General features: G+C 40.2%; 2 protein-coding genes across 4 annotated transcripts; one reads left to right on the forward strand and one right to left on the reverse strand.

Annotated features, from left to right (window-relative positions):
• The first annotated feature begins 1,746 nt into the window (after positions 1 to 1,746).
• On the forward strand, positions 1,747 to 12,494 carry mon1a (MON1 secretory trafficking family member A). 2 transcript variants are annotated; one of them, XM_088424563.1, is made up of 6 exons: positions 1,747 to 1,892; positions 7,360 to 7,502; positions 8,962 to 9,321; positions 9,699 to 10,464; positions 10,618 to 10,765; positions 11,757 to 12,494. In XM_088424563.1, the coding sequence occupies exons 2-6, from the start codon at positions 7,382 to 7,384 to the stop codon at positions 11,895 to 11,897; spliced, it is 1,536 nt and encodes a 511-aa protein (XP_088280689.1). In that variant the 5' UTR covers positions 1,747 to 1,892; positions 7,360 to 7,381; the 3' UTR covers positions 11,898 to 12,494. The 2 variants fall into 2 exon arrangements, with proteins under 2 accessions (XP_088280689.1, XP_088280688.1); XM_088424562.1 differs by lacking the exon at positions 1,747 to 1,892 and adding an exon at positions 6,397 to 6,458.
• Positions 2,080 to 6,356, reverse strand: traip (TRAF-interacting protein). 2 transcript variants are annotated; one of them, XM_088424565.1, is made up of 16 exons: positions 5,963 to 6,356; positions 5,700 to 5,818; positions 5,565 to 5,622; positions 5,389 to 5,472; positions 5,259 to 5,298; positions 4,791 to 4,918; positions 4,607 to 4,701; positions 4,391 to 4,504; positions 4,168 to 4,255; positions 3,995 to 4,084; positions 3,832 to 3,920; positions 3,091 to 3,246; positions 2,969 to 3,014; positions 2,792 to 2,893; positions 2,658 to 2,708; positions 2,080 to 2,526 (listed from the first exon to the last, which is right to left on the reverse strand). In XM_088424565.1, the coding sequence occupies exons 2-16, from the start codon at positions 5,795 to 5,797 to the stop codon at positions 2,419 to 2,421; spliced, it is 1,347 nt and encodes a 448-aa protein (XP_088280691.1). In that variant the 5' UTR covers positions 5,798 to 5,818; positions 5,963 to 6,356; the 3' UTR covers positions 2,080 to 2,418. The 2 variants fall into 2 exon arrangements, with proteins under 2 accessions (XP_088280691.1, XP_088280690.1); XM_088424564.1 differs by having other exon boundaries at positions 2,788 to 2,893.
• Positions 12,495 to 13,252: the final 758 nt, after the last annotated feature.

A 13,252-nucleotide genomic window follows, 5' to 3' on the forward strand; every position in this document is an offset into this window, starting at 1 on the left:
GAAATAAGTGCATCAAAGTGCCTGAAACTAAAAAGAACACAAACAAAAAAAAACCCAAATTATTTTATTGCTACTTCACGTCACGTGACAGAAACAAATAATCTTCCCTGGGGTCGTCCGCGCCACCCCCCCAAAGGGGCCCAGCCCACTATTTGAGAAACACTGCTCTAAGGTAATTGATTACTTCAGTATTTAATTACCTAAAGTAATCAGTTACTTAATTCCTTTAATAACAGCCATTTTAGACCCTTTAGCCAAACATTTTTTTTTTTTTTAAAAGAATGATCTGGGATTGAGGAAAAAAGTAAAAATATGTCTTTGGGATTAAATGTTAACTACAAATTACAAACTTTTGTGCGTTTTAGGTGGCCAACATTTTTTAATTAAATTCAAATCGCGTAGCAGCACCTTTTGTAGAACACTTTTAAGGCATACATCAGGCATTGGACATCCTTGGTTGGAAAGGAGCAAAATCCAAACAAAAAGACCTATTCAGTTGTGACTACTGTAGTGGACATTTGTTTTTGGTCTATACATTTTGACATGCAAATAACCCTAATATATCCCAGTTCCCAGTAGAGGACATCCTTTCCTTTTCTTACCTTCTGTTGAAATGCAATTACTGTTGCTGTCTTGCTTGACACAAAATAGCTACAATTGTGGATATGCTAGGTCTCAGAAGGTTATGTATGTACCTCACCTTAGGTTGACCTTCTCTAAAATTTTAAACGCAGAAGTCCAAATGTTCAAATTTTCAGTACTTTCAGCACAATTTGCGGCTCTCTAACAAGGACCCCAACTGCAAAATTAATTAGTGGCTCTCTTTTTTCCCACTTAAAAGGGAGGTCAAGACTAACATTCTCTCGACTGTGATGTTTTATGCAGTCTCACTAGTTCAAACATGGCATTCTGATTAATATTGCATTGGTGGAATATGAGATAAAGCAGAAAAAAATCCACCATCAGAAGACACCTGAGCTGTGATTGGTTGTTAGCCTTCCCCTGAGCAATTGTGATCTTATTTTCCATTTACAGCAAGTGTTGAAACTTTGGCCGTCCCCTGGGATGACTAAGAATGAATAGATTTTGCTGCTTATTTCATATTCAACAAAATCTATATTAATCACAATGTCATGTGAAGACAAGCAGAGGTGCATCGTACATCTCATTGTTAGGAAAATTTTAGACTTGACTTCCCCTTTAATGTTTAGAAGGGAATTTAACGTTCATCCTGAAATCTCACCCAAAAGTCATAAATCAACATTTTGTGACTCGTAAATGTTGTCATTGAAATGAAATTCTTTTCGCAGCAGTGTAAGGATTCAGCAGTACACGAACGCTTGCTCGTATACCGCCATTCACAATGAAATTCAAAATGGGAAACGCTATCTAGGACAAATAAGCTGTCTGGTGACCTATCATCCATGGGAACATGGAACCTACTGTGGATGTCTTGGTGTTGATGGGGGATATTATTTTCTGGCACTGCATGGATATTTGTGTTCTAATTAAGTATTCCATATTTCATGAATGCGGGGCGGGGGTGTTTTTGAATGCTTGATTGCACTGAATGTTTTTTTGAGGAAAAAACACTGCACATTCATGACTGAAAATTGAAACTGCCGTTCATTTTTATATTAGCCTGTGTACTTCCAAGGCAGAAAGTGATCCTCGCGCAGTAACCGCCGTACTTGATATTTCAATGTATATATTAGTTCTGGTCTAAATGTGCATTCCAGGCAATTGCTGTACTTGTGCATTCGAGTTACGTCACTGCCGTAAAATTGGAACACCGTCGTAAAACGACGACACCCTGGAGTTGGCAATTTCGCCATCCTGTTCTCCAACTTGCTTTGTGTCCCCAAAGGAAGATGATCATGTGGGGGGGAAAGGTAATTCTATCACTTTTGTGCTTTTTAATCGTCAATGACCACATGGCGTCTACTTGTAAAACAGTAGATAACTTGTTTTCCGCGCGATGCAGCGCCATCAGCGTCCTCTGTGGTAGTAAAAAAAAAAAAAGTTTATACCGCCCTCTGCTGGAGAAGGCGCCAATGAAGCACGGCCAGTAGAACACTCTTAAATAAAAATATTCTTTATTATTGAACTTAGTCTACACTTTGTGGGGACGTCTACATTGGTAAAACAAAAGCGACACTACAAACAGAATAGATTTGGAATAAGTGCTAAACACTTTTCAAAATGTTAACCCAAATAGGTTTGACGGACAGCCTTGATCAATCACACGAGCACAGATACAGTCACTGATACTCAGCCACACATGTAATAGTCACCCCCAACAAAATGTTTTGAGTTTTTACTCACAAAAAAAAAAAAATGTATCACATGAAGTGGTCAGCCGACTAATGGGGGGAACCCCAGTCATCCACTTCACATGGCATCTTGTCATGTGACTTATCACTCCAGGTAGCTGTCTAACGTCAGGCATGGTGTCGTCTTGGATGTAGGCCTGCTCACCTTTTTCCTTTTGGCTTTTATCAAGGGGCGAATCTCTGCCAATGGAGACTGTGTAAGAGCGCTTGGTTATGGAACATTGTTATTCACGTAACACTTTGCCATTTGCAAACGGGAGAAAAAAAATATTCATAAAGATCAAGTAAAATACTTTCAATAGTTTACAAGTAAAAGGAGGATACAGGTTGGAAGTATTTGGTTCGTCCTCCTAATCCATCGTAACCACTTTTCACCTGAAATCAGATGGGCTTTTATTCATCCAATGACTTTAAACAGTTGAATTTAAAAAGGCCGTTTGGTGGCTGCGTTTACATACGGTGCCAAGCTTCCTCTCAGGCTCACGCATGCAACCAAAAGACTTTCGGAAAAGGAGCGAGTTTCTCAAAAACGGATTGGCGGCTGCGTCCTTCTCTTGGGCCTGAGATACAAATTTCCTGAGTGAAAAATGTGTAGCATTTGGAAGCAGACCACGTGAAGGGCTACTCCAAGTTACCTTGCTAAACGATGAGGTCCTCTCATTGTGTTTGGAAACAAGTGACCTGACAAATTAAAGCAATTAGTGATATTGTCTGGAGTTGAAGACCATGCGCTGATACAGAAAAAAAAAATACATACGGTTGACGGCTTGAGCATATTTTCTTTTTTGGGCTCTTAACTGGTCTCTTGGCCACGTTATCTGGTGTAGTTATATCATAGGTTAAGTTGAGGTCAATATCATCGCCATCTACAGGCTGGTGGAGGTGTGGTTGTTTAAACTCTACTGGAGCAGGGCTGAAAGGGTAGCAAGAAAAAAAAATCACATTTGTAAAAACTATTCCAACATGATATCTTGCAAATGGTTGTCGGAGCAGTGGCAGAAGTAAAACATTTAAATCTTGCTTCAAATTGGTACTTATGATGGCGGCCTATAATAATATCAGCTGCTCCCATTTATGATCATGATATGCATCCACTAGATGGCGCTGCGATAAAGGGAATGTCAACAATACAAATAAGTCAGTCAGACTTAATTACCAGACAATCAGAAATGAAGAATAAAGATTTGTGGAAAGTTCTATGAAAAATGGGGAAAAATACCTTGTGATTACATTAAAAGAGTTAAAATTCAAAGAATTGACTTTTATAAGTTAAGTTTTTTTTTCTTTGAGTATAGGGATCAGTCTAAAAAAAGTGGGAGCGAACAACCCTAAGGAATTTCCATATTGTACACAATATCATTTACGTATTGTACATAACGCAAGCTTCCTCCAACAAAAAGAAAAGGGTCAATCAGGCGCAGGTCAGGAAATATACGTGCACCTCCGGATTATTTTCTTGCTTTGTAGCCCTTAAAAAAACAACACAGATCCAGATTACCTCTCAAAGACGAGCCGACTCAGCACCTCATTAGTCCTCGTCGGGGTGCTGAGAGATTTCTGAAGAAACTCCACCTTTTTCTTCAAACTCTGCGATAAGACAGAGACAAACACGGTCGTTTCGGACAAATGAGTCCCAAGATCATTCTGTCGATGCACCTTACCAATATCTCCTTGTCAGCATTAGCGAGATCGTTTTGCAGAGACTTCATGTCCTCTTTTGTTTGATTCGCTTCAGCCGAGGCTTTTTGAAACTAAATGACATACGCAAACATTATACAGTAATAATAATAAAGAAAACAACCTTGCTTGATTTTGGATAAGAAATTGATGTAACCTTGCTGTGGGAAGTGAACACTTCTCTCCTGAGCTTCTCACACATGTCGTTGGAAGACTTGAAGTTTCCCTTTATGTTATCATACTCTCTAAGAAAAAAAAAAAGATTACAGGCAATGTAATACACGTCTGGGTGATGACAATTATACCATTCAGTATTTTTAAATGGCAATACAGATGCTTTAAGAAAAAAATAAAGATAACGATTTGTCAGTTCTACATACTTTTTGAGCGAGATGCAATAGATTGAGAGCTGCTCCACGGCTGCCTGACTCACACCCATGTCTGTAATCATGGACTCCACCTCGGCTCTTTGGCCCTGTAACAAAACATCTAAGCTGGAGACACACCAGCAATGTGAGCACAGAGTTCGCTGGTAAGAATGCAGCAAAACAATGACTTAGACTTAAAAACAACCAAATTCAGTTGAGTGTCGTTACCTTTCAAAGGTTTTTATTTTGGTCCTCAGTCTACGGGCCTCGTCCTTGGCAGCCTGAGCATCCTCATGCCGAGTCTCCAAATAAGTCATTTGTTTCTGTGAGGGGACATTGAATGGAAAATTAAAACGTTGACTGTGTGTGATTCGCTTTAGAAAACAAAATGGTAAAAACAAATATTGCATACTCTGAGAGCTGAACATAGCATGTCCTTCTCTGAAATCTCTTTCCGCATCGTCTCCAAGTCTCTCTTCTGGATGTCCACGGTGCTCCTCAAATCATCCACTATTTTTTGTTTTTCTCGACAGTTTCTCTCTAAAAAAAAAAAAAAAGTCAAATGCAACGTTCACACTGCAGTCTGAAGTAACCTGGTTCTGATTTATTTGCTCCTATGCAACCTGCATCAGATCTTTTTTTAACTGCAGTGCGAACGACACTTCATATTTTTTTCCAAAACGATTCAGGCCACTTATTTACAGTTGGTGGTCCCGAATATGATCCATATTTTTCATAGTGTCTTCAATGCGCATGCGGGATTGTTTTGGGCCGTTGAACATTCACACACAGATCATACACAGTTCACATGTATTTGGAAATCTGAACGACCTCACAGAATATTACAAACAAACGTAAACGTAACTTTTGATGCGTTTACCTTTACAACATAAAAGGGCCCTCAGTCTACGTAGCTCATCCTAGGAAGAGAGAACACAGAGTGATGCTATAACAAAATGTTTTCATGCAAATCTTGGAATATAATCTTTAAGTATACTTGTTTGTGGTACCTCCAGGCTTTCTGGATCTGTTGGAGGGGCTTCCTCTTCACCACTGTCAAAAAAGAGCTTATGGATAATGTGCTGGGTGCTGACCTACACACAGAGGATAGATGTTTTTTTTTTTTTTTAAGTTATCATCAGCATGTGCGAGAAAGTAATCAGTTGAGACATAATGCATCAATTACCCGCTTCCGACACTGGGGACATGTTTTTGTCGGGGCTGATTTGAACCACTGAAGGAGACTAATAGGAGATAGAAATAAAAGAAAATTACATTCACAAAAGCGATCAAAAGGCTCAATTTAATTTGCTAACTTTACCAGTCACTGTGGAAAGTGTGTCCGCAGTTGATAGCAGCAACATCTCTGGTTTGATCGAACAAATCACTGCAAATTGTGCAGTTTGCGCGAATAGACATCTTATTTCCCAGACGATCGTCCTGTAATGAACGCAGTAAAACATACACATGGATTTCACAAATAAGTTCGCAAATGATTTGGCATGAGCTGGTTGAACGCGAACCACAAAATGAAACGAATGCTAACTTTAGCCTCAGCGGATAGTTGATCAATCGTCACCATACCTTTCAAAGCAAGATGTTGTGTTACTGCATAGTCCGTTATAATATACGGATCTTTTTGGTTATCTTTTAAGTGTCATTTGAATTAATATATGCTCGGTCGCAGGCAGAATGCAGTTTACTACAACAAAGTTCGATCTTCTATGTTACGCCACCGCCATATTTTTAAACAACACTGGGGCCGCCCACTACGGTGCGTTCAATGACTCCTCCGTTCCGCTCCTTTCAAGTTAGTTCGGGCCGTTTATATTTTTTTTAACGTACTGAACTATATACATATAATTTTGTGTTATATAGTATTTTTCAGTCAGATTTATCATAGCATATATTTTGTCTCAACTACGTTGTTGGGAAGAGTGCGCAGCCTATATTCGTACTTGCGCATACACTCGAGAGAACTTCATTTCCAACAATTCTAACTTCCGCTTCCGGGCAGGGCAAAAATGAGTCCACGGTTGACAAGCAGGAAGTAAGAACCGGACAGCTCTTGAAATGAAAGGTATCTATTTTTGTTTATTGTATAAGTCGTATGCATAATTACTTGGTATTTATGCACAGTTAATGCTAAATTCGCTCATCCGATCGAAAGTCACTCGTCCAGTTGATCAAGTTTCTGTTTTTTTCACGTCTTTGCAGTATAAACAAAAACAACAACGCGTGTTCTGTAGGAGACCTTAAAAAAGGACCAGACTACTTATTTGACAATTTTCAGCTGTAAAAAGTTATATTTTGTCTATAATTAATTTGATGACAACATTATTTCTCACGTTTTAAAACTATGTTGCCACTCTCTGTCGACTGAATATGACATCACCTGTGCTGACGGTTCAGGTAACAACCAATCACATCTCAGCTTGTGAACGTTACATGGCCATTAGGTACGCCAAGATGTCATTTTCAGTCAGCAAGTGAAAAATGTTTTTAAAGGTGTTCATTGCACATTAAAAATATTTAAGGTATCCAATTAATTTTAATTTCATGAGTACATTTCTTTAATTGCGATTGAAAGTAGTAAGTCCCTCTGTACTCTTTTGAAGTTAACACTGTAAAGTTCCTAAGACAAAACAACATTGGCTATGGACAGAACTGAGCCTGACACATCATTAAAAACAATGTTGTAATTTTGCCATAAACCCTATAGCAATAGCAACAAACCTAATGTACAAAGTTTATTGTCATAAAGAGGTGTTAATGTAGTAATGCAATATTCTGCAACCTATTTAGCTTTATACAGCTACATTGAGGTTGGGTAATTGTGGCTTCACTCTTATCATGGTTTTTTTTTTTTTGCCAGAACCTAGTTCATGCAAGTATACCCAATGAAAAAATGTATAATGATAAGAAAAATAGAAATATTAGTGCTCATAGTTAATCTAATGCACATGTGTACTTTCTCCAAGGTGTGTTTACGTGTTATTAGTGATGGACGGGGACCGCCAAAAACCATCTGTAGCATGGGAAAACGGTACCCTGACGGTGCCCCATCTCTGCGTCGAGAGGGCCGACAGTCCCACACCAGGGCTGGTGGAGGGAACAGAACCAGGTGAGGCTGACCACAATTCAGCCACAGCTAATTGCCGTCCGATGTTTAAAAAAACAAACAAACAAACAAAAAAAAACAGAAATTCCCCAGGACCTGATGTTCACTTGCTTTGAAGCTCATTTCTCCCAAGTCTCACTGAAGACAACGCTCTGCTTTGGAATTTAAAGCCTACATCTATGTGACATTTAGTCTCAAAAGAGGTTTGCAAATACAGCTTTATGACAAGAGGTGGTTACCTCATTATCATTTACTGTATGTTGATCCATCTATACTCTTTAGACCTGGGATGACAAACCCACGGCCCGCATCAGTCCCCCAAGAAGGCTTAGTCTGGCTCACAAGATGATTTTGTGAAACATTGTGAAAAATAGCTTGTTTTTCGTTTCAGTGACAGAAAGTGGAACACTACATTTGTTCACCTAAACATTCGCATCTTGCGTCGTCATGCTACTCCTCAGCACAGAGGGGCATTCACATTGAGGGGAGGGGTGGGTGCCACCAAGTGTCCAAAATGATACACTACAGCATCATTCTATTGTGTTAAATTATCTTTGCACTTCGCTTTACTCCTTGAAAACAAGTTGTACAACCACATATTTTGATTGGGGCATTTTCCTTCCACTGGATATTTGTGTGTTCATTGTATTTAAAAAATAAAAATTGTTTCATTTCATGTCGTCTAAGGAAGAATTCTATCCTGTGATAAAGAGCGGGGGAAAAGGAAGTAATTTTACTGAAGTATATTTATCATTGACCGCGTTACTCTTGGGGAATTAGGACCAGGCCAGCAAAGCTCTGCGTATAATTGACACAAATTGTTATATAAATAGGTTTGTTGTTATGTAGGTGGAATCCAGTTGTGTTTATTCAGGTTCCCAATATTATGCATGCTCAGTCTCCAACGGACTTTATGAGTGCCACTAATGGAACAAAGTCACCATAGGTTAATGTTAGCATTCAAGTTTCCGCCAGTGCTTTTCCTTTTTCGACGAATCATGCATACAGAATGACATTGTCACTTATTAACCTCACTTTGGTGTGAAAGTGATTGCATGAATTATGTTCCTTGTTAGAATTTGTTGTCTTATTCTTGTCTGATTTTAAAGTAATCATACACATCCTCTACCATATAAGTGACGAGTTGTATTCGAAATAAGTGCTTATCCGGTGCAATATTTTATTTCAGCCATATACTCCCTGAATAACGTCAAAATATTTTTGGTTGGATGGAAAAAAAACAGACTTATAACACAATTTAGCAATAATGAGGTCGCTTCACGTTCCAATCAATTTGCTCTTAATTTGAAAAGAAACATCTTCCTGTCACAGCATAAAAAAAGTTTAATTAGAATCGCTGACCTCCGGAGAGCCTGATAAAATTTCACCTACCCCTTGAAATCCCCTTATGTACCCCCTTTCGGGACCGCTGCTGTAAAATAAACCATTCTGGATCATACAGGAGCAGGACAGAAAAGTGCCATGTTTGTCCACGCGCAGTCTTTTGAGGATCTGACCGCGGAGGCAGAAGAGGCTCGCGAGGAGGCCGAGGCGCTCCAATCCCGAGAATGTGCCGAGGACATCAGAGCGCTGGTGGAAGAGCAACGCAATATTCCGTCCGACTGCAGGACCAAAGAGGAGGACGTGTCCAGCGAGGCCTGGAGGAGCCACAAAAAGCACATGTTTGTGCTGAGCGAGGCGGGGAAGCCCATTTACACCCGTTACGGCACGGAGGAGGCACTGTCCAGCACCATGGGTGTCATGATGGCCCTCGTGTCCTTCGTTGAGGCTGACAACAACATTATCCGCTCCATCCATGCAGGTTAGACAATTACAATGGAATGTCAACTTTTTTTTTGTAATGTTTACCCTCTGTGGGATTTTTCTGTTTGTAAACCAAGTACCCCCTAACTATCACAAAGGATTTTTACTTACTTTATGTTCCAATTAATTTGCTCTTGATTTGAAACAATTAAAAATGTAGTTCTCCTGATACCTGTAAAAAAAGTAAAGTCAAATTTATTTACATCACCATTATTTGCAACAGAGTCTCTAAGAGGTAAAGAATCACAGAGCATCACAAATTTGTAACGGCGTCCCCCTGACAAAACTCTTATAAAGCTCCACTTAATGTTAAAAACAATCTGATCCAGGTATTTCCCTCCAAATTGTATTCAAAACCAAACTTCTTTTTCCCAGATGGATGTAAGGTGGTTTTCCTGACCAAAAGTCCACTGGTTCTGGTGGGCGTGTCCCGCTCCTGCCGCTCCGACAAAGAGCTGCTGAGGGAGCTTCAGTACGTCTACTATCAGATCGTCAGCCTGCTCACCCTGACGCAGCTCAACCATATCTTCCAGCACAAACAGAACTACGACTTGCGCCGCCTGCTGGCCGGTTCCGAGTACCTCACCGATAACCTCCTGCATCGGCTGGACCGCGACCCGGGCCCGCTGCTCAGCGCGGTCACCTGCCTGCCTCTGGCCAGCTCTTCCAGGGACGTCATTTCGTCCAGCCTGCAGGCGGCCAAATCCAAAAACCTGGTCTTCTCCATCCTGCTGGCCGGGGACCGCCTGGTGACCCTGGTTCGGAAAAAAGACCAGTTCCTCCACCACGTAGACTTGCACCTGGTCTTCAACCTGGTCGGTTCGTCCTCGTCTTTTCGAGAGGGTGAAGGCTGGACGCCCATCTGCCTGCCAAAGTTCAACACGGCGGGCTTTTTCCACGCTCACATCTCCTATTTGGAGCCCGCCTCGGAGCTGTGCCTTATCCTGGTCTCCACCGACCGAGAGGACTTTTTCAACATGTCTGACTGCAAGCAAAGGTTCTTGGACAAGCTGAGTAAGCGCAGTGCCTACCAGGCCCTGAAGGAGGCGCTCAAGGCTCACAGCTATTCTGTGGCTCAAGTTGGCATTCCTGAACTCAGGCACTTCATGTACAAATCAAAGAGCTCCGGCCTGTATACCAGGTGGGCACAAAGACGATCGTTCGGGGAGTCGATCCATCTCGGATGTCGTGTGGAGGAAAACAAACGCTTCATCTCTACTGCCCGGTTTATCATTATGAAGATATTGATGAAAAATATGTACTGTGTGAAGTGAATGTGTTTTTCTACTTGCAGTCCCGAGTTTCCTTTGGTGTACCGGTCAGAGGAAGAGCAGGAGAGGCTCATGGCTTTGTATCAGGACCTTCACAGTTATGTGCACCATCCAAGCAGACCTTTGCGCTCCTTCTACCGCTGTGGCGAAACGGAAAATATGATGGCGTGGGTAAGGGCGTGTGTCGGGTGATTGCGGCCTTCCAACATGTGGATGGGAGTTGAAGTGGCTTTGTTCCTTCCTCTTAGCTTCCTTCCTCCTTTTCTTTTGCTTAACTTCCTTCCTTCCTTTCTTTGTTTGTTCCTTTATTTGTTCCCTCCTTCTTTTCTTCCTTCTTTGTTTCTCCCTTCCTTGCTTTCTTCCTCCTTTTCTTTTGCTTAGCTTCCTTCCTTCCTTTCTTTCTTCGTTTGTTTCTTTATTTGTTCCTTCCTTTTCTTTTTTCTTTGTTTCCCCCCTCCTTGCTTCCTTCCTCCTTAATTTCTTGCCTAATCCGTCATTTCTTCCTTCTTTATTCTTTCTTGCTTCCTCCTTCCTTAATTCCTTCTTCCATTCTTCATCCTTCCTTCCGTCATTTGTTGCTTCCTTCATCCCTCCGTTTGTTCCTTCTTTCCTTACAACATTCTTTCACCCTGTCTTCATCCTTGCTTCCTTCCTTCTTTTTTACTCCTTTCTTCTGTCTTCCTTGCTTGCTTGTTTCCATCCATCATTTTTCCTTCCTTTCTTTCTTCATCCTTCCTTACTTCTTTTTAATCCTTTCTTCCTGTCTTCCTGCTTGCTTCCATCCATCGTTCTTCCATCCTTGCTTTATATATATATGTTCCTTCCTTCCACCCATCCCTTCATTTGTTTCTTCCATCCTATCTTCCTTTTTTAATAATGTCATCCTTCTCACCTTCCTTGCTTCACTCCATCCTTCCTTTCACCTTCCCTTCCCCTTCTTAATCATTTCATTTCCTGCCTTCCTTGCTTCTTTTCTTCCTTCCTTCCTTTTCCTTTCTCACAATAGATTTAGAGTGTGTTCATCTACTATAGCGATGTTTTAAGTGCACATTTGGGCATGAGGGGCATGAGAGTATTTCATAATTTCCTGCATGAAATCCTGTCCTGCTGGTCTACTGTAAAAGTCCACTCACTCATGCAGTTTGCTCCCTCCCCTCTGCAGGTGACTAGTGGCTTTGAGCTTTACCTGTGCTTCAGTCCCTTGGGCACAAAGGCGTTGGCAGTTTCTGCCGTCAACAAACTACTGAAGTGGATCAGGAAGGAGGAGGATCGCCTCTTTATCTTGAGTCATCCAACTTACTGACGCTTCTCTGCATTAAGCCTGAACATGTTGACTCAGGAGAATGCCTAAAATCACTGGCAAGCTACTACTATCCACCATATCAATGGAAAAACAGGTATTGTATGGCAGAAAAATGATTAAGGCTTTTTTAAATAACTTTTACGATGGTTGAGAACTGCTCCTCATTAGAGCATCACTTACACATATTTTTAAATCAAAACAACCTCTGTGGTTTAACATGGGCGGTAACTGGAATTTTTTTGCTGCAACACTGCTGTGATGTTATAAATTATTACATTCCTTTTTTTTTCCCTCCCTGAACATGATAATGCTTACGATACTCTATGCACATGTATGAAATGACACTCCCAACGAGAAAAGTCATGGATATAAGTTGTGGCTTGAAAGAACTGTGACCTGAGAAATCAGTGTCTCAAGTGTTTTATTTCAAATACCGCAGCACTTATGTAGTGATGAAAATGCTTTAATAGTAAAGTAACGTCTTGTTTCTGCCCACATTTTTGTGCTTCAGTTGATCAAGCCAATTAAATGATGCAAGTTAGAAAATAGAAATGACTAAAAGTATTAAAATAAATGAATAAAAATATTAAAAAAGGGTTCATTCTGTTTTTTTCTTATTATATAATATGACACCACTGAAACGTTATTGTAAATAGATTTTTTTTTTTTTGTTGTTGCCCAGGTACCATGATCTTTGAGTTGTGCACACCTGCATTAAACATGATGTTCTGTTTGCTAAACAAGTCAGCAGTAAAGGAAAGCCACACTTTTCTGTACAGTTAGCCTTGTGCCATCTGACGAGAGCCAAGCTGACTGACTGCTTTTTGGGGTGCTCTTCATTCGTCTACATTTATTACTGTGGTTGTAATTCAATGTGTTGTATCACTACAATGAAACATCCTATCAGGGTTTTCTAATTTTTTTCTTCTTCTTATATACAGACATCGTTTTCTGGCATATTTGCTATGGAGCTTTAGCTTAGGTCACTGTACATGATACTGTTTTATACATAGTTTTACTTTTTTTGTGAGCGTGCAGACAGGTACTCGTTGTGTTTTTTTTTTTTCAAGTACTTGCCTGAAGAGGGTTCTGGAAAACCCTGGTAAATTTAAAAATAAAAGTAATTAATCAACGTAGAACTGAAGTAATCTTTAGGTACTAAAATCAATCAATTTAGGTATTATACGTACCAAAGTAAATGATAGGTAGTAAGTATTAAGAGTAATTAATGACAAAGTACTTTTGAGACTCAAGTTCTTTACGTTTTAATTACTTTTATTTTTAGTGCTTTTAGGACTACTTAAGGTCCTATCAGTAATTACTTAATCGATTAGTCACTGAAGTACCTAAAGCAG

Source organism: Hippichthys cyanospilos, chromosome 9, assembly GCF_059441005.1.
Source record: "Hippichthys cyanospilos isolate Australia breed blue-spotted pipefish chromosome 9, RoL_Hcya_1.0, whole genome shotgun sequence".
NCBI classification, from domain to species: domain Eukaryota; kingdom Metazoa; phylum Chordata; class Actinopteri; order Syngnathiformes; family Syngnathidae; genus Hippichthys; species Hippichthys cyanospilos.

Excerpts from the sequence above, each read along its gene's own strand:
- traip (XM_088424564.1), bottom strand. The coding sequence starts at position 5,797 with ATGTCTATTCGCGCAAACTGCACAATTTGCAGTGATTTGTTCGATCAA. Across the intron at positions 4,702-4,790 it reads TGCTATGTTCAGCTCTCAGA|AAACAAATGACTTATTTGGA; the intron begins GTATGCAATATT and ends GTCCCCTCACAG. Across the intron at positions 4,085-4,167 it reads TGTTCACTTCCCACAGCAAG|TTTCAAAAAGCCTCGGCTGA; the intron begins GTTACATCAATT and ends TATGTCATTTAG.
- mon1a (XM_088424563.1), top strand. The coding sequence starts at position 7,382 with ATGGACGGGGACCGCCAAAAACCATCTGTAGCATGGGAAAACGGTACC. Across the intron at positions 7,503-8,961 it reads GGTGGAGGGAACAGAACCAG|GAGCAGGACAGAAAAGTGCC; the intron begins GTGAGGCTGACC and ends TGGATCATACAG. Across the intron at positions 10,766-11,756 it reads CGGAAAATATGATGGCGTGG|GTGACTAGTGGCTTTGAGCT; the intron begins GTAAGGGCGTGT and ends TCCCCTCTGCAG.